The following is a 17,916-nucleotide window of genomic DNA, read 5'->3' as shown; positions in this document are numbered from 1 at the left end:
CCAATCTGACTGATCCCGCACATGTTAGGAGTTGGGAAGCACCTTAGCTAGGTAGTTCCTGCTCAGGGTGTCTCAGGAGGTTGTGGTCAGAATGTCAGCCAGAGCCTCAGTTATTTGAAGGCTCAACTGGCACTGGAGTATGACATTTCTTTTCCAGTGCCAACGGGTCCCTTATTAGCACACAAAGAAAAGTGTAGTCCCTGTTTATGTAATTGCTCAGAGTTTTAGTTTTCAATTCAGTTTCATATAAACCTAACAATTATTTGCAAAGGCCAGCTTTGAATCCTTCTAACATGTTCTGAAGATTTCTGCTGGGAGTAGCTTATGACAGGGGAATGCCTTCTCTGAATTTTCATTGTCCTCCCTCGGGAAGTTTTTTCTCTCCCCTCGGTCCTTTCTGTGTTTTCTCCTTCTGTCTTTGTATAAATAGGGTTGTCTCTTCAACCACCTCTTGTGGGCTAATGAGTGAGTGTCAGTTGCCCAGGATAATGTGAAGAAAAGGCAAACAGGTCCCTGCCTCAGTGGAGTTTCCAGCCAAAATATAGGCATTAGTTACACAACTTTAAATGATTAATTGATTGCTAGGTCATTTAAAAAAACAAAAAAGAACTGTGAAGATGCTGTAGCAGCATAAAAGGGATCTTACCCAGTGTGTGCTCTGCTTGATCAGCACTTTCCCCTTTGCGTCTTGTAGGAAGACCAACCTATCTTTGGGTTTCTTTTCTTTTTTTTTTTTGGTCAAAACCTTTTTCCCTCCCAGTGCAGAAACACGGAAGCTATCGTACATCCTACTTTGCATAAAATACTCGTATCCTCCCATGGCAGAGGTTCAGTTGATGTAGTGTAGTACAGTACAGTAATCTCATTTATTTTATGTAAAAAAGCAGCCTAGGTTCTAAGTTGAACTGTGAAGTTCTTCATGCCTTTCTCACTGCCTGTATCTCACCCTCCCAAGTGCCCCGGAAATGCTCCATTTTTTGCTAGCTCATCTCATTCTTTCCTTTCTTTCTCTGTCAACTCTTTGAAAAGCTGTAGTGTTATACAGTGGTGGGAATATAATCCTTTCCTTTTCTGAGCTGTTTCTATTTTGGGCATCATTTTCTAATTGGAAAAGGAAAAACTGAGAATCCCATAAAGGGAATTCAGGTGTGGAAAATTAAAAGAGGAAGCTGGAGATGACTGGTTTTGATCCTTTGTGAGCAAATTAAGTGATCCACCTCGTGCATGACTTTCCATCTCTGCCTTCTCCCTGTGTGTGTGCCACAGTGGGGTTTTCCCTGGGAGATCATAGAATCTAGAAAGCATTGACAAGACCCTTGTGAATGTTTATAATCTGCCTCTTTGTCCCAACTCCAAATATTTGTGACACTGTGAATGAAGAAAATCCTAAAAAGAACTGGTAATACTACAATAAACCTTACAAACAAATTAAAATATGTAAAATATGCAGTAATTGATATTTTTACTTTGATGCTTTTTAAATTTATTTGAGTATGCATACCAGTACTTACGAAGGTTTTCTTGTGGTTATTCATCACTTCTGTCTGCCTCGGTACTCTTCCCACTAAGTTCTTTAACTGTAAACTTTCCAACTGTGAGCATTTTCAGAGCTCAAACTCCTAAGGTTGGAGAGGGACTGATTGTCTTCTCACTGCCATGTAATTTTCCTGAGAGAATCTTACGGTGTCAAAGAATCAGCTAAATCAAGACTATGCATTTTTGAATGACTTTCACTTAGCCCATCAGGGAAAGTGCAGCAATAAAGACAGATGGGACAAGGTGCCTTCTGCAGGGGTGATGATGCCCTGGCTGTTGAGAAAGCCAGTCCTAGGTGGAGTCTCAGGGTCTAGCATATTGCTACACTTGCCTTCCAGTAAATGAATGTAGATTACGTTAATTTGAATAGCAAATCTGCAATTTAACCTTGAACTCCCTTTAAAGTGTCATTACTGCAATATATTCTGCTGCCTGATACCCCCACCCCCTGAAAAAAAAACCCCACCATCACCAGTTCCAAACACCTGAACACACAAACTTCTGAGTTTAAGAGATTGTGTCCTGAAGGGGAGAGAGCTTCCTCATTATGGAATTTTTATTGATACCTTCATGTTATCTTTGAAAGTGACTGTGCTTATTTTTGTCACTGTTTCGTGTTCTGCTTTGAAAATGTTTTCAAGGAAGGAGTTAAGTGTTCAAAGTGGGAAGGATGAGAGTGAGATTAAGTGCTAAAAACTTTGGACAAGTAAGTAGGGTTAAAGACATTTAGGATTTTAAAGGTCATCTAGTATATTCCCATTTCACCTGCCCTATGCATTGATGATGCTTGCTTTTATGTGGCATATTATCCAAAATGGTTGCTGTAAACCTGTCAGACTTGCAGTGAACATTCATTATATTTGAGCAGAGGTCCAATTAAACCAGGATTACCTATATCAATTTTACTAGAATTTCTGTATAAACTAGCATCTTTGAGGGATAAGTAATATTTAATCTTTATTATGGTATCATGTATATTTTAATAATTCATAATTGCATTATATCTGAATATTATATGGTTTTTTTTAGATACTTCCCATCATCACAGGGTAAATACCAGTGTTTTACAATGTATACATTCTGGCAACTGTGTAAATTTTAAAAAAGTAATTCAATATGATTCTTCTAAAAGTTTCTATGCAGAGGTTTTTCCATGTACTAAAAACAAGCAAAAATCAAAAAAGTGCTGGCAGCAAACTTAGGTTTAATTGCAACAGCTCTGAATTTGGGTTGGATATCTAAGAACAAAGTACTGCTTTTGATGGCTACATTTTTCTTCTTCTAATTTGATTTTCCCCCCTAATATTTTATTAGGTGCAGAGAGAGCTAGCAGCTGTTATTGCTTTGAAAGCAAGGAAGTCTGGTAAGTCATCTTTTATGGGGCTGGAGGAAGATTCTAATTCTTTGGGGGTATTTCACATATCATCTGGTAGTGTGCAGTTGAGTGTATCTCAGGAAGTTGTGGTGTAGAATGCAAAGAATTATACCATTTGTTTTTAAAAATCATTTGTTCTATCATCAGAATAGCACAGGATGTTATATGTAGTTCTTTAAGATAAAATGTCACTGCTTTGCTCTAATCTATTTTTGATTTCAAGAAAAAATGAAATTTAAAGTTAAAAATATGTTTGAAGTCCATTGCAACTATATAAGGATCTAGGTACATGACAAAGTAAGCCGATCACCTTGTAATTATGTATCTTAATGACAAAGGACAATGGGTACTATAGAGGTGGTCTTTTTTTATAAGGCTTTAAAAAAATCTCAAAGTAGTTTCTTCTAAAAATAATTGAATTGCTTAATGAGATTTCAAAGCAAACATTATTCCTAGGATTGATTGATAGGTCTGATTCCTCATACCTATAGGATATAATCTGTGGAAGTAACATGTGGAAAGGAAAAGGGGGCTTTCAAATACATTTTAAAGGAGAAAAAAACATAATCTGTTAGAATTCAATATGAAATGGAGACTCACTGAAGTAGAAAAATGCTTGCTTAGATGGGAGGAATGTCAGTAGGAGGCATCCTTTGCTGCGGGAGGAGGTCAATGCTGAATGGAATGAAAATCAGAAGGGACGTACTTCTTGGATAATGTTAAACTAGAATAAGACGTTTCAGGCAAAAAGACTATGACAAAATCAAAGTGATGACCAAACTTGAAGAAATAAAATGGAATGGAAATGTCTCAGCAACACAAACTGTACATTTTATATCTTTCTTTTTCCAGTTAGAAACCCTAAGAATTTGATTTTTTCTCAGTTACTATTTGAACCAAAAGACCTTAGAGTGAATTAGCTTATTACATTCATATTACTTTCTTTGTTGGTTTGGCAGATGTTGAGGACATAGAGACTGGAAGCTATAAAGGTAGTGGGGAGGAGGATGCAAGGAATAGCAATCTTGGGTATTGAACAGAGGGCAGCATGAATAAGGCTCCCCAGTGAACAGCATTATATTTGCAGAGGTGGAGGCCAGTGTAGAGAAAGGACATCAATAAAGATTGCAGGAGGGAAATGCAAATCAAAATCACATTGAGATTTCTCCTCATCCCAGCTAGAATGGCTGTTATCAAAAACACAAAAAATAATAGATGCTGGCAAGAATGTGGAAAAAGGGAAACTCTCATACACTGTCGGTGGGAATGTAAATTAGTACAGCCACTGTGGGAAACAGTATGGAGGTTCTTCAAAAATGTCAAAATAGAACTACCATAGGATTCAGCAATCCCATGGAAATCAGTGTATCAAAGAGATATCTGCACTCCCATATTTATTGCAGCACTGTTCACAATAGGCAAGATGTGGAATCAAGTATGTATCAATAGATAAATGGATAAAGAAAATTTGGCACATATACACAATGAAATATTATTCAGCCACGAAAAGGAATAAAGCCTGTCATTTGTAGCATCATGGATAAGCCTGGAGGACATTATGTTAAGTGAAATAAGCTAGCACAGAAAGACAAATACTGCATGTTTTCACTCATATGTGGCAGCGAGAAAAGTTGATCTCATTGAGATAGAGAGTAGAATGATGGTTGCTAGAGGCTGGCAAGGGTAGGAGCGATGAAGAGTTGGTTAATGGGTACAAAAGTATAGTTAGATGGAGTGAATTCTCTACTGTTCAATAGCACAGTATCGTGGCTATAGTTATCAATAATTTATTTTATATTGCAAAATAGCGAGAAAAGAAGATTTGAAATGTTCTCAATACAAATGATATATGTTTGAGGTGATGGATATCCCAACTACCCTGATTTGATTATTATACAATATTTGCATGTATTAAAATATCATGTACCATACAAATATGTACAATTATTATTTATCAAAAAAGTAACTCTAAAAAAAAGATTGTAGGAGGGAGGGCCTGGAAATAAATTTTGCTGGAGCTGATCTTGATTCTCGTCATGATAAAGAGACAAATGTACAGTCCGTACAAGTTGGGATGACAGTGTCTTGAAGGATAGGATTTGGTTTTTTAAAATTTCAGAATAAAGTAGAGAAGTAATAAAAAAGTTATAGCATGTCATTGCCAGAGAAAGAGCAAGTAAATACAGATAGGGAGGCTGGAGAAGGGGTGGCTGATTTACACGGAGTGGGATTGGAAAGCCTCTGATTTAGAGATTTTTGAGCCAAGACCTGAAGTTGGTGAGGGAGTGAGTCCTGTGGCTATCCACAGAGTATTTGGGTGGACACATTATGCCAGATGGGTTTGAGAGACTGCAAGGAGGCAAGTGAATGAGGCTGAGAGAGGTAGCTTTGCAATGTCAGATGAAGAAGTTTCAACTTTCTGGAGGTGGAGGGAGATGAAGATGAGCAAGCAAGACCCACACTTGTTAGATTGCATAATGTCAAAGACTGGTATGAAGTCAATTTTATTATGTTGTGATGTCACTGTATGATATTAGCATGTCTGTTTTCCTTACTTATTTGATCAATGGAGTTTGGAATGTGAATACAATTTTGGCAACTTCTCAGGGACAGAGTAAAGTGATCTCATACACTTGTACTAATGATGGGGACATAAATTCATAGTTTTTCAGGAAAGCAGTTGTTCAGTATATTCCGGTAACTCTATAATCCAATAGGTTTATATGACTGGAGGTCTGGCTATAGGACATAATCAGAGATGCATGTAAAGATTAAGATAGAAGAATATCTGTTGCATTTTTTTTAACAGAAAGTAGAAACAATCCTTAATTCCTTATGATAAGGAAATAATAAAATTGATAGATCAGTGCATTGGAATATTAAACAGCTTTTAAAATGATGTTTGGGAGAATTAATATAGTAGTTTTTCCAGTGAATAAAATTGTATACAGTAGCATGTATTCTCTTTTTCATGATAAAAATAACTTTATTTTTTCTTGCTATCATAGTAGAGCATGCTCATTGAAAAAAACTTTTATAATACAGGAATGTATGAAGAAGAAATTTGAAAGTTATATATCATCTCACCAATCTAACCACTAATACTCATTTTATTTCCAAACATTTTTTAATTTTTAATTTTAATTTTAATTCTTTGTATTTTGGCTATTTCCAATTATTTTTTTCTTTTTTCTTTTTCTTTTTTTTTGTTTTTTGTTTTTTGTTTTTTTGAGATGGAGTCTTGCTCTGTCGCCCAGAATGGAGTGCAGTGGCGCAATTTCGGCTCACTGCAACCTCTGCCTCCCAGGTTCAAACAATTCTCCTGCTTCAGCCTCCCCAATAGCTGGGAATACAGGCATGTACCACCACACCCGGCTAATTTTTGTATTTTTAGTAGAGACAGTGTTTCGCCATGTTGGCCAGGTTGGTTTTGAACTCTTGACCTCAGGTGATCCACCCGTCTCTGTCTCCCAAACTGCTGGGATTATAGGCGTAAGCCACCACACCCAGCCACCAAATTTTTAAAATTAATAGGCAGATATTATATATTAATATGCTGCTGATTTAATAAAAGGATCATCTTATATGTGCTCTTTTGAGATAACTGTAGATTTGCACACAATTGTAATAAATAATACAGACAGATCCAGAGTATCTTTTATGCAAGTTCCCCCAATGATAACATTTTGCAAAACTACAGTACAGTATCACAACCAGAACATTAACATTTTCATCAACACAGCGATCCCTCATGTTGCTCCTTTATAGCTACACTGACTTTCCACTACCTCTTTTCTCTTCTTAATTCCTGGCAATCACTAATCTGTTCTCTATTTCTGTCATTTCAAAAATATTATATAAATAGAATCAGACAGTATGTAACCTATTGAAATGGGCTCTTTTCACATGGCATGATTTTCTGAAGCTTCATTCAGGTTGTTGGATATATCAATAGCTTTTTCCTTGTTTTTGTTTGTTTGTTTGTTTGTTTGTTTTGAGACAGGGTCTCACTCTGTCACCCAGGCTGCAGTGCAGTGGCACGATACCGGCTCACTACAGCCTTGACCAAGGAAGTCTAAAGCAATCTTCCCACCTCAGTCTCCTGAGTGGCTGGGACTACAGATGCACACCACTACACCTAGCTAATTTTGTTTATTTTTTGTAGAGACAAGGTCTCACTACGTTGCTCAGGCTGAGTGCTTTCTTTTTCATTGCTGAATAGTGTTCTGTGGCATGAATGTACCATAATACTTTCAACCATCCACCAATTGAAGGACATCTGGGTTGTTTCCAGTTCTTTGGCTATTTTGAATGAAGCTACTACAAACATTCCTATTTAGGGTTTTTTGTATATGTGAGCCTATCTTCATTTCTCTGGAATAAATACTCAGGAGTACAATTGCTGTGTTCTATGTTTATGTTTAGTTTTTTGAGAAACAGCTAAACTATCTTTCACAGTAGCTGTGCCATTTTTGCATTCTCACTAGCCATGTGTAAGTGCTCCAAATTCTCTCAGATTCCCTGCGTCCTTGCCAGCATTTGGTATCATTATTATTATTATTTTTAATTTTAGCCATTCTGATAGGCGTTTAGTGATACCTTTTCGTCATTTTTATTTGCATTTCCCTGATGGCTGATAATGTTGATCTTCTCAAGTGCTTATTTGCCATCTGAATGTTGTTTTTGGTGAATTGTTTGTTGATGCCTTTTGCCCATTTTTTAATTGAATTGCTTTTTTTTTGTTTTTTATTGTTGAGTTTTGAGAGTTCTTTTTGTATTCTAGGTAGTAGTCCTTTGTTTGTTGATAAGGACTGGTTGGCAAATATTTTCTTCTAGTCTGTAGCTTGTCTTTTTCATCCTCTCAACGAGTCTTTCACAGATCAAAGGGTTTTAATTTTGATAAAGTCCAATTTATTAATTTTTAATGAGTCTTTTAATGCTTTGGGGTTAAATCAAAGAACTATTTACCTAGGTCTAGAGTCCAATTATTTTCTATGCCTTTTCTTCCCCTAAAAGTTTTAGTTTTATGTTTTACATTTAAGTCCATGATCACTTTTGAGTTAGTTTTGATACAAGGTATGAGACTTAGATCAAGTTTCTCTTTTTTTTTTTGGCCTATGAATGTTCAGTCACCTCAGCACCATTTGTTGGAAAGACCATCTTTCCTTTTGCACCTTTGTCAAAAGTCATGTGGGCATATTTGTATGGGAGTATTTCTGAGTTCTTTGTTCTGTTCCATTGAACAGATTCCATTGGTATCCATCAATACTACAATATTGATTACTGTAGCTATATGTAAAATCCATTTTTATAGGATTAATATTATTGTTATTATTTTTGAGACAGGGTCTCACTCTGTTGCCTAGGCCGGAGTGCAGTGGTGCAGTCACAGCTCACAGCTCACTGCAGCTTTGACCTCCCAGGCTCAAGCAGTCTTCCTACTTCAACTTCCTGAGTAGCTGGGGCTACATGCAGGCATGTGCCACCACACCTACCTAATTTTTTTTATTTTTTTATTTTTGGTAGAGAGGGGTTTTGCTTTGTTGTTCAGGCTGGTCTTAAACTCCTGAGCTCAAGGTGCGTGGTGATCCTCTCACCTTGGCTTCCTGCACCCAGCCTAAATTTTATATCAGTAATATAGTTTTACATCATTTTTATTAATTGTATATACTAGCAGTTTAATTCTCGGTTGTACATTTAGGTTTTTAGTTTTTTTTCCATTGTGAATAATAATAGAAGAACCTGAATGTATATTTTTGTACATATCTCTTTGTGCCCTTTTCCAATTATTTCCTCATAATAAATTACTAAATGTGGAATAGCTAGCTGTGGACAGCGTTAAGGTTTTGTTTTTCATGTTTAGGACTTTAAGTCCTCTGGAATTAATTTTATGTATATGGTGTGATGTGGAAATCAAAATGTTTTCCTTATGTTAAGCCAGTTACCCTATTAGCATTCATTGAATTCTTTGCTCACTGATCTATAATGCTTACTCCATTATATATGAAGTTTATATATATGCTATGCTTGGATTTATTTCTGGTCTCTGTGTTCCACTGATCTATTTACCTTTCCTTGCGCCTACACTATCCTGTTTTAATTACCAATGCTTTATAATAAGACTTCAGGGGAGAGTGGGGCATTGGGTGGGTAAGGCAAGTCTCTTCTTACTTTTCTTGTTCTCTTCAAAGTTTTAATTTGTCAAGTTCCATGAAAGTCTCTATAGGGATTTTTTTAATGTGTATTTACCTTATAGATTATTATATAAATCAGGTATTTTTGAGATAATGTGTTTCTATCAGTGAATATAGGGTATCTTTCCCGGTACAAGTCGACGTTTTTGTTTGATGTATTTTTAGGTACCTTGTAGTTTTGATTACTGTTGTAAATGAACTATTTTTTGTAATATCTTTTTTTTTTTTTTTTACTGGTCCTAATCTCTGCATTGTGTGATGGTTCCTCAGTCTTTTTCTTTAATGAAATTTCTCTTTTTTTTTTGAGAGACTTTATTTTTTAGAGCAGTTTTAGGTTCATAGCAAAATTGAATACAAAGTGCAGAGAGTTGCTTTATACCTCCTGCCCCACACATGTACAGTCTCTCCACTATCAGCATCCCACTCTGGTTTGGAATGTTATGTTTTTTACAGTAACGGAACCTCCATTGACATGTGGTTATCACCCGAAGTCCATAGTTTAGGGCTCACTCTTGATGTTGTACATTCTATGGGTTTGGAGAAATGTATAATGACATGTATCCACCATTATAGTGTCATACAGAGTAGTTTTACTGCCCTAAAAAATCCTATGTGCTCCACTTATTCAACTCTATGTTCCTCTAACCCACTACAACCATTAATTTTTTTTTTTGAGGCGGAGTTTTTGCTCTTGTTGCCCAGGCTGAAGTGAGTGCAGTGGCACGATCTCCACTCACTGCAACCTCTGCCTTCCGATTTCAAGCGATTCTCCTGCCTCAGCCTCCCAAGTAGCTGGGATTACAGGCACCTGCCACCACACCTGGGTAATTTTTGTATTTTTAGTAGACGGGGTTTCACCATGTTGGGCTGGGCATGGTGGCTCACGCCTGTAATCCTAGCGCTTTGGGAGGCCAAGGTGGGTGGATCACGAGGTCAGGAGTTCGAGACAACCATTAATCTTTTTACTCTCTCCGTAGTTGTTGTCTTTTCCATAATGTCATATGGTTGGAATCGTACAATACGTAGCCTTTTCAGACTGGCTTCTTTCACTTAGTAATATGCATTCAGAATCTTTTCATGGTTTCAGAGCTCCTTGGTTTTTAGTGCTGCATAATATTCCATTGTCTGGATGAACCAGTTTATCCATTTACTTACTGAAAGACATCTTGGTTGTTTTCAAGTTTTGGCAATTATGAATAAAGCTTTGGATATGCAGATTTTTGTGTGAATGTAAATTTTCATCTCTTTTGGGTAAGTACCAAGGAGTTTGATTGCTAGATCATGTGTTAAGAGTATGTTAAATTTTATTAGAAACTACCAAGTTGTCTTCCAAAGTGGCTATACTATTTTGCATTCTTACCAGCATAATTGAGAGGTCCTCTTGCTCCACATCCTCACCAGCATTTGATGTAGTCAGTGTTCTAGATTTTGGCCATTCTAATAGGCCATTTTAATAGATGTGTAGTGATAGCTCTTTGTTTTCATTCACAATTCCCTAATGACATATGATGTTGAGCATCTTTTCATGTGCTTATTGTATGTCTTCTTCATTGAGGTATGTGTTCAGGTCTTTTGCTCATTTTTTAATTGGTATGTTTATTTTCTTATTGTTGAGTTTGAGTTCTTTGTATATTTTGGATAACAGTTCTTTATCAGATATGTCTTTTGTAAAATATTTTCTCTCCATAGCTTGCCTTTTTATTTTCTTAAGTGTCTTTGCAAAACAGAAATGTTTTTATTTTAATGAGGTCTAGCTTATCAATTTTTTCTCACATGAGTCATGCCTTCGGTGTTATATTTACAAAGTCATCACCAAATCTAAGGTCATCTAGATTTTCTCCTATGTATAGTCTAGGAGTTTTATAATTTCACATTTTACATGTAGGTCTGGGGCCCATTTTGAGTTCATTTTCAAGGGTGTAATGTCTGTGTCTAGGTTCTATTTTTATTTTATTTTATCTTTTGCATGTGGATATCCAGTTGTTTCTGAACCACTTGTTGAAATGACAGTCTTTTCCCCATTATATTGCCTTTGCTCCTTGTCAAAGATCAATTGACTATATTTGGGTCTATTTCTGGGCTCTCTATTCTGTTCCATTGATCTATTTGTCTATTCTTTTTTTTTTTTTTTTTTTTTTTGAGACGGAGTTTCGCTCTTGTTGCCCAGGCTGGAGTGCAATGGCGCGATCTTGGCTCACCACAACCTCTGCCTCCCTGGTTCAAGTGAGTCTCCTGCCTCAGCCTCCTGAGTAGCTGGGATTGCAGGCATGCAGGTGCCACCATGCCCAGCTAATTTTGTATTTTTAGTAGAGACAGGGTTTCTCCATGTTGGTCAGGCTGGTCTCGAACTCCCAACCTCAGGTGATTTGCCTGCCTCGGCCTCCCAAAGTGCTGGGATTACAGGCGTGAGCCACCGTACCTGGTCTATTTGTCTATTCTTTCAACAATACCACACTGTCTTGATTGCTGTACCTTTACGTTAAGTATTGAAATTGGGTAGTGTCTGCCTTCCAACTTTGTTCTTCGCTTTCAATCTTGTGTTGACTATTCTCAGTTTTTTCTCTCTCCATAAAAACTTCAGAATCAGTTTATCTGTACCTACATCTATTATCTCTTCTAGTTGGCTCTTTTTTTGTTGTATGAGACTTTTTGATTTTGTGTCCCTTAAAATTGTTTAACTCCAATGAGTTCTAATAGCTTCCTTAAAAATTACCTTGGATTTTCCACATGGACAAATTCATCATCTGTCAGTGATGACTGTTTTGTCTATGTTTACCAATGCATATAATTCCTTTTTCCCCATATTATAATATTTCATTAGAGCCTTGCAGTATAAGTTTGAATAATATCAATGATAGTTGTCATTCTTATTTTGCCCCTGACTTTAATTAAATATAATGTTTTCTGATTAGAAGAGCAATATAAATGAAGAAGATTGTATTAGGAAAAAACAAAGACATTTCTTTCTTACAACCCCTCCCCACCCTGAACTACAATACATTTGGGAAACAATCTAGGGGTAAAAATAACCAACAACATATATATTACTATATTCAAAGAATTCAAATATGGAAATATTAGAGATACCTGACTGATTCACTGTGCATTCTCAATGCTTGAGTTGGCATTGAGTGTGGATGTAAAGGAACAATGGCAAGGTACAAAAGAGCCTAAGTCATAGGTATTGTATTCATTCGTTCCTTTATCAAACCCTAGCTGGGCACAAACTATAAGCTGAATGCAGTGTAAGACACAGGATACAATAGTGAGCAAGGACAAGTATGGCCCCTGCTGTTTTAAAACCATAGCATATGTTTCATAAATAGAATGCATTAATGAGTCAGTGACTGTCAGAGAAGGGTAAACTTCTTATTGTGATTTTAGGAGATGATCAAACGCAGAACCATTAAGCATGGCCTTAATTAAGTAGAGTTCCAGCAGCAGAATGGTGTTTTCTATGTATGCTTCTTATTTTTAAAACTATTGAACATTTTTTAAAGGAGAAGAAAAATAAGCTAATATACATCAAATAAAAAAGTATTTAAAATGATAGCTGGCACATCTGGAGCTTGACAGAAGGAATTGATTACCCTACTATCTTATGTCTAGTAGTAAAACTGTTAATTAGGGCACAAGTGGTCCTGCCAGATTTATGTCTAACTGCAAGAGGTTATTAAAATGAGCATTAATGTAAAAAATTTTTGGTTTCAGCCCACTGTACAAACAGAAATAAAAGTAACTGCCAATCAATGTAGGTTTTATAAATAATTAAAGGCTGTAGCTTAGTAAAAAATCCATTTGTTGTAATTTTCTAAAAGGCCATTAGGATGTGCCTTTGAACAGTTTTCTACCCTAAGAGCGAACCTTAGTGGATGTGAATAGCATTTTAAGGCTTCATAAGATTTGCAGAAATTTGCACAGATATCCTTGCACTTCTTTCTCGTTGTTGGATTGCTTATTCTCCTGCTAATGTTGGCTCATTAGTGTCTTGGGAGATGTGTTACTTCCCTTTTCCAGGGAATCCAAAGCACTTTTAGCTCTCATTATCTTTAGATCATATGAAATTTGTGCCATGGTGGGCTTCTATTTCTGGAAAGCCGGAAATCTCATAGTGGTAAATCTCCTTGGCAGTGTTTAAATTTCACTCTCTGTCCTTAGCCCATAGCTAGTTAAGTGTTTTAAAACTAAAGTATCTGGGATTTTAAAGTTTGAAAAGGAAAGAAGGACCTCCAGGCTCTGTTTTATTTTTGCCATTACATGTCTTTGCGACCTTAGCTTTGTGATTTCAATTTGTATCTTGCAGGGGCTGGCGTAAAATCTGGTAACCTCAGTGATTCCTTCCAGCTCTAATATTTAAAAATCCTATTCTAACAATGTTTTCACTTTTTACATTCATTCACCTCAGTCACAACCTTGGGACTATTTTATTCAGGATTATTTTAGGTGCATGTGACAGAAAAACTAACTGAAAACCAAAAAGGGAATTTTTTGCCTCAAGGACTCTGTAGAGTTTAACAGTCTCAGCGAGGGATTGTCCTGATAGCCCCAAAAGAAGCTTTGCTAAGCGATCTTGTTGGAAGGATGAAGTGCCCACCTCTGGAGCAGCAGGAGAATGGCAGGGGGAAGTAGACAGGTCAAGTCAACCCCGCACAAGCAAAATACATGGCTCTACAAAGAACACCAGTAGAGGGGAGAATGGCTGCTGGGCAGGCAAGAGTAATGTGATCACCCCAGAAGGAATTGTTTGCACTGTCTCAATCACAAGATTTAGAGAGGAGGTGCCACCCTGAGACTCACACAGGCTAGAAAGTCTGCAGGCAGAATGCAAACTCAGGTTTTCCAACACCTGGTCTCTGGCATTTCCAGCCACACTCCCACTCTCGGTTAGTAATTTTCAAGATAATGAGAGTAAATATGTAACTTGTGAAAAGGCATTCTTATTCTGCTTTTGTTCCTGGAAATTGAAAGGAATGAATTGAAAACTCATAAACTCTTCAAGTTGTGGGTAATAACATTTTTTCCCTCTTTCTAGGATAAACCAGCCAGGAATTCAGGTTAAATAAAGTATTCTTCATGTACCAAAATATTTTACTAAGATATTACAATATATATGATATATCAAAGTGTATAAAATGGTTTAGCCTATTGTGTTTTTGGTTTTGCTTTTGGTTTTGTTTTGAGACAGTCTCATTCTGTCACCCAGGCTGGGGTGCAGTGGTGTGGTCATGGCTCACTGCAATCTTTACCTCCCAGAGTCAGGTGATCCTCCCACCTCAGCCTCCCAAGTCACTGGGACTACAGTCATGTGCCACCATACCCAGATTTTTTTTTTTTTTTTTAATTGATCATTCTTGGGTGTTTCTCGCAGAGGGGGATTTGGCAGGGTCATAGGACAATAGTGGAGGGAAGGTCAGCAGATAAACAAGTGAACAAAGGCCTCTGGTTTTCCTAGGCAGAGGACCCTGCGGCCTTCCGCAGTGTTTGTGTCCCTGGGTACTTGAGATTAGGGAGTGGTGATGACTCTTAACGAGCATGCTGCCTTCAAGCATCTGTTTAACAAAGCACATCTTGCACCGCCCTTAATCCATTTAACCCTGAGTGGACACAGCACATGTTTCAGAGAGCACAGGGTTGGGGGTAAGGTCATAGATCAACAGCATCCCAAGGCAGAAGAATTTTTCTTAGTACAGAACAAAATGGAGTCTCCTATGTCTACTTCTTTCTACACAGACACAGCAACAATCTGATTTCTCTATCTTTTCCCCACATTTCCCCCTTTTCTATTCGACAAAACCGCCATCGTCATCATGGCCCCTTCTCAATGAGCTGTTGGGTATACCTCCCAGACAGGGTGGCAGCCGGGCAGAGGGGCTCCTCACTTCCCAGAAGAGCCGGCCGGGCAGAGGCGCCCCCCACCTCTGGGACGGGGCGGCTGGCCGGGCGGGGGCTGCCCCCCGCCTCCCTCCCGGACGGGGCGGCTGGCCGGGCGGGGGCTGCCCCCCCCCCCCGGACGGGGCGCATGCCCAGATAATTTTTAATTTTTTTTGGTAGAAATGGGGTCTTGCTATGTTGCCCAGGCTGGTCTCAAGCTCCTGGGCTCAAGCAGTCCTCCCGCCTCGACCTCTCAAAGTGCTGGGATTACAGATGTGAGCCATGGTGCCCAGCTAGCTTATTGTGTTTAGCTTTTAAAAACATTATTATTTTTAAGAGGCTAGAACGGATAAGAGAGAAGCCAATGTTTTACGTTAAATTGTTTTTTCTAAGATCATATAGGATACATCTTTGATTCCTATGTTCAAAGAATGTATCCTATATGACCTTATAATCCTATATTCAAGCTTAAATAGGCATTTGGGGTGGGCATATGGTTTCAACAACCTGGTAACTCTTATTTGCCATGAGAGTGAACTCCAGGTAAAACATTCAAGTAGGAAACCCCAGGATCTGGTAATCAAGGTGGACCTGTTAGACTCGGGGTCCCCAATCCCTGGGCCATGGATTGGTGCCTGTCCGTGGCATATTGGGAACTGGGCTGCACAGTAGGAGGTGAGTGGCAGCAAGCCAGCATTACCCGCTGAGTTCCACCACCTGTCAGATCAGTGGCAGCATTCGATTTTCACAGGTGCGCGACCCCTGTTGTGAACTGCACATGCAAGGGATCTAGGTTGCGTGCTCCTTATGATAATCTAGTGCCTGATGATCTGAGGTGGAACAATTTTATCCCAAAACCATCCCATCTCCCCCTTCCTCTCCAAGTCCATGGAAAAATTGTCTTCCATGAAACTGGTCCTTGGTGCCAGAAAGGTTGAGGACTGCTCTATGAGACAATCTGAGGGGTTTGATTTTTTTTTTTTTTTTTTTTTTTGAGACGGAGTTTTGCTCTTGTCACCCAGGCTGGAGTGCAATGGCGCAATCTCAGCTCACTGCCTCCTGAATTCAAGCGATTCTCCTGCCTCAGCCTCCCAAGTAACTGGGATTACAGGCATGTGTCACCACACCTGGCTAATTTTTTTTTTTTTCAGTAGAGATGGGGTTTCTCCACCTTGGTCAGGCTGGTCTCAAACATCCCACCTCAGGTGATCCGCCCGCCTCGTCCTCCCAAAGCGCTGGGATTACAGGTGTAAGCCACCACGACTGGCCTTTTTTTTTTTTTTCTTTTGATTACCCTTTGTCTAAAGTCCCAGCTTTCCAGATCTACTGTGAGTAACAATCACATCACCAGTAACACGATTTTGGAAAACTTAGAGGTTTTAAGCCCCCTTTTCAAGTATATGTATGTAATATTGGGAGCAGTCACATGTTAGCAGGACTCACCATGCGAGGCATTTGTGAGGTTTGAAACTGGACACCAGCGAAAAGGCATATTCTACTTTGGAGCAGAATATTCCAAAGACAAGATATTCATATTGCTTTGTCACAAGAAATGAAATTGATGATAGAATATTTTTAACAGTATAAATAAGGCTTTCCCTTTTCCATGTGTAGAAGAAAAAAATAACCTTTATACCTGTGGAATAGCTTCTGCTTTTATGGTCTTATAAATTTTTACTTTTTATTTTTAGTTGACAGGTTCTTCTTTTAACGTAGCACCATATTAGACTTTACCTTGATCCTTTGGTAAATACATAGCTAATATTTAGGAGAATGCATGACAAATGGGATTTTAGAATGGATGTTAGTAATAAAATTAGGGCCAGCAAACACAGGCTGACTTGCTTAATATAATTATTGCCATCTCAAATTTCCTTTACCTTTCTGATAATATGTGTTCAATTTTTTTGGAAGAAATTTAAGTTATCTTAAAAAGCTATAGAGATATTATTTTGAATGCTCTCCTTTTGATCTTCTTTCCATCTAATTGCTGAGTGTTCTAATAAAGAGTATTTATGCTAAAAAATGCTACATTATAAGAGGAGTCTGTTGGCCGTATTTAAGTAATTAAAAGTTTATGCTTATTTTTTGGTGATATTTTCAACCACGTACATTTCCCAAGACTTTCATAGCCTCTCCAAGGATGGACCAGGATCCTCTCAGAATTGATTTTTCCAGATGGTTTGTTTCTGTCCTTTTCTTTTCTTTTGCCACATCCTCGATACTGTGTCCGGCAGCGCCCATCACTCTCATTTGTGGTCAGCACGGGCCAACACCAATTGTCTGATAACCCCGCTGAATGTGTTATTTAGCATTTGTCAGCCAAGAGGAAAGAAGTGTCATGTGTTTTCCCCTAAAATAATCAACACAACATTCTTGTCTTCCTAATTGATTGATGATTCCTAGGATGTTTTCCCCAAAAGAGAGAGCTTTGCCTAACACCATGCTGATTGTTGAAGTTTGTAAAATCTGTCTCCTTTTCCAGTGCTATAATAACTCCTTGTTCTAACATTTCCAGAGATCGTTCTTCTGTCCCTGCTTGCTGACAAATTTTGTATATTCACATCCTGTCTCCACCGGTGCATGTTCTTGTTGAGCAGTGATCAATTCAATGTTTGATGGGTTGTATCTTTCTTTTTTTTTTTTAAGTGAGATAAAACCATCATAAGAATCTTAAAACAGTAATTCTTAATGCATTGTGAAGTTAAAGCATATTTGAAAATGTAAAATTCTTACAATCAAGAAAGTAATAGCACTGGTAAAGCCCAGGAATAATTGAAAATGCATTCAGCAGATGCTTTATAAATTTTTTCTAACTCTCCCACTGGGATACAAAGAAAATTGCCTTTAAAAAAAGTCCCATGACACTATCTTTTGTAATTAGAGCTATTAAGTCGAAATGATAAATAACCCTTCAATGGCATACTATAAAAGAAAATA

At 37.9% G+C, this 17,916-nt stretch overlaps 1 protein-coding gene across 1 annotated transcript in view; it reads left to right on the top strand.

Annotated features, from left to right (window-relative positions):
* Window positions 1-17,916, top strand: part of RAPGEF5 (Rap guanine nucleotide exchange factor 5) — a 240,850-nt gene that overhangs the window by 87,590 nt on the left and 135,344 nt on the right. Inside the window, exon 7 of the mRNA XM_034963787.3 lies at window positions 2,851-2,899. Within this exon, the coding sequence (XP_034819678.1) occupies window positions 2,851-2,899 (49 nt within the window). The remainder of the gene's footprint in view (window positions 1-2,850; window positions 2,900-17,916) is intronic.

This window comes from Pan paniscus, chromosome 6 (genome assembly GCF_029289425.2).
Source record: "Pan paniscus chromosome 6, NHGRI_mPanPan1-v2.0_pri, whole genome shotgun sequence".
Lineage (NCBI taxonomy): Eukaryota > Metazoa > Chordata > Mammalia > Primates > Hominidae > Pan > Pan paniscus.
Note: the sequence above shows the minus strand (reverse complement) of the source record. Positions and strands in the feature narration are given on the sequence as shown.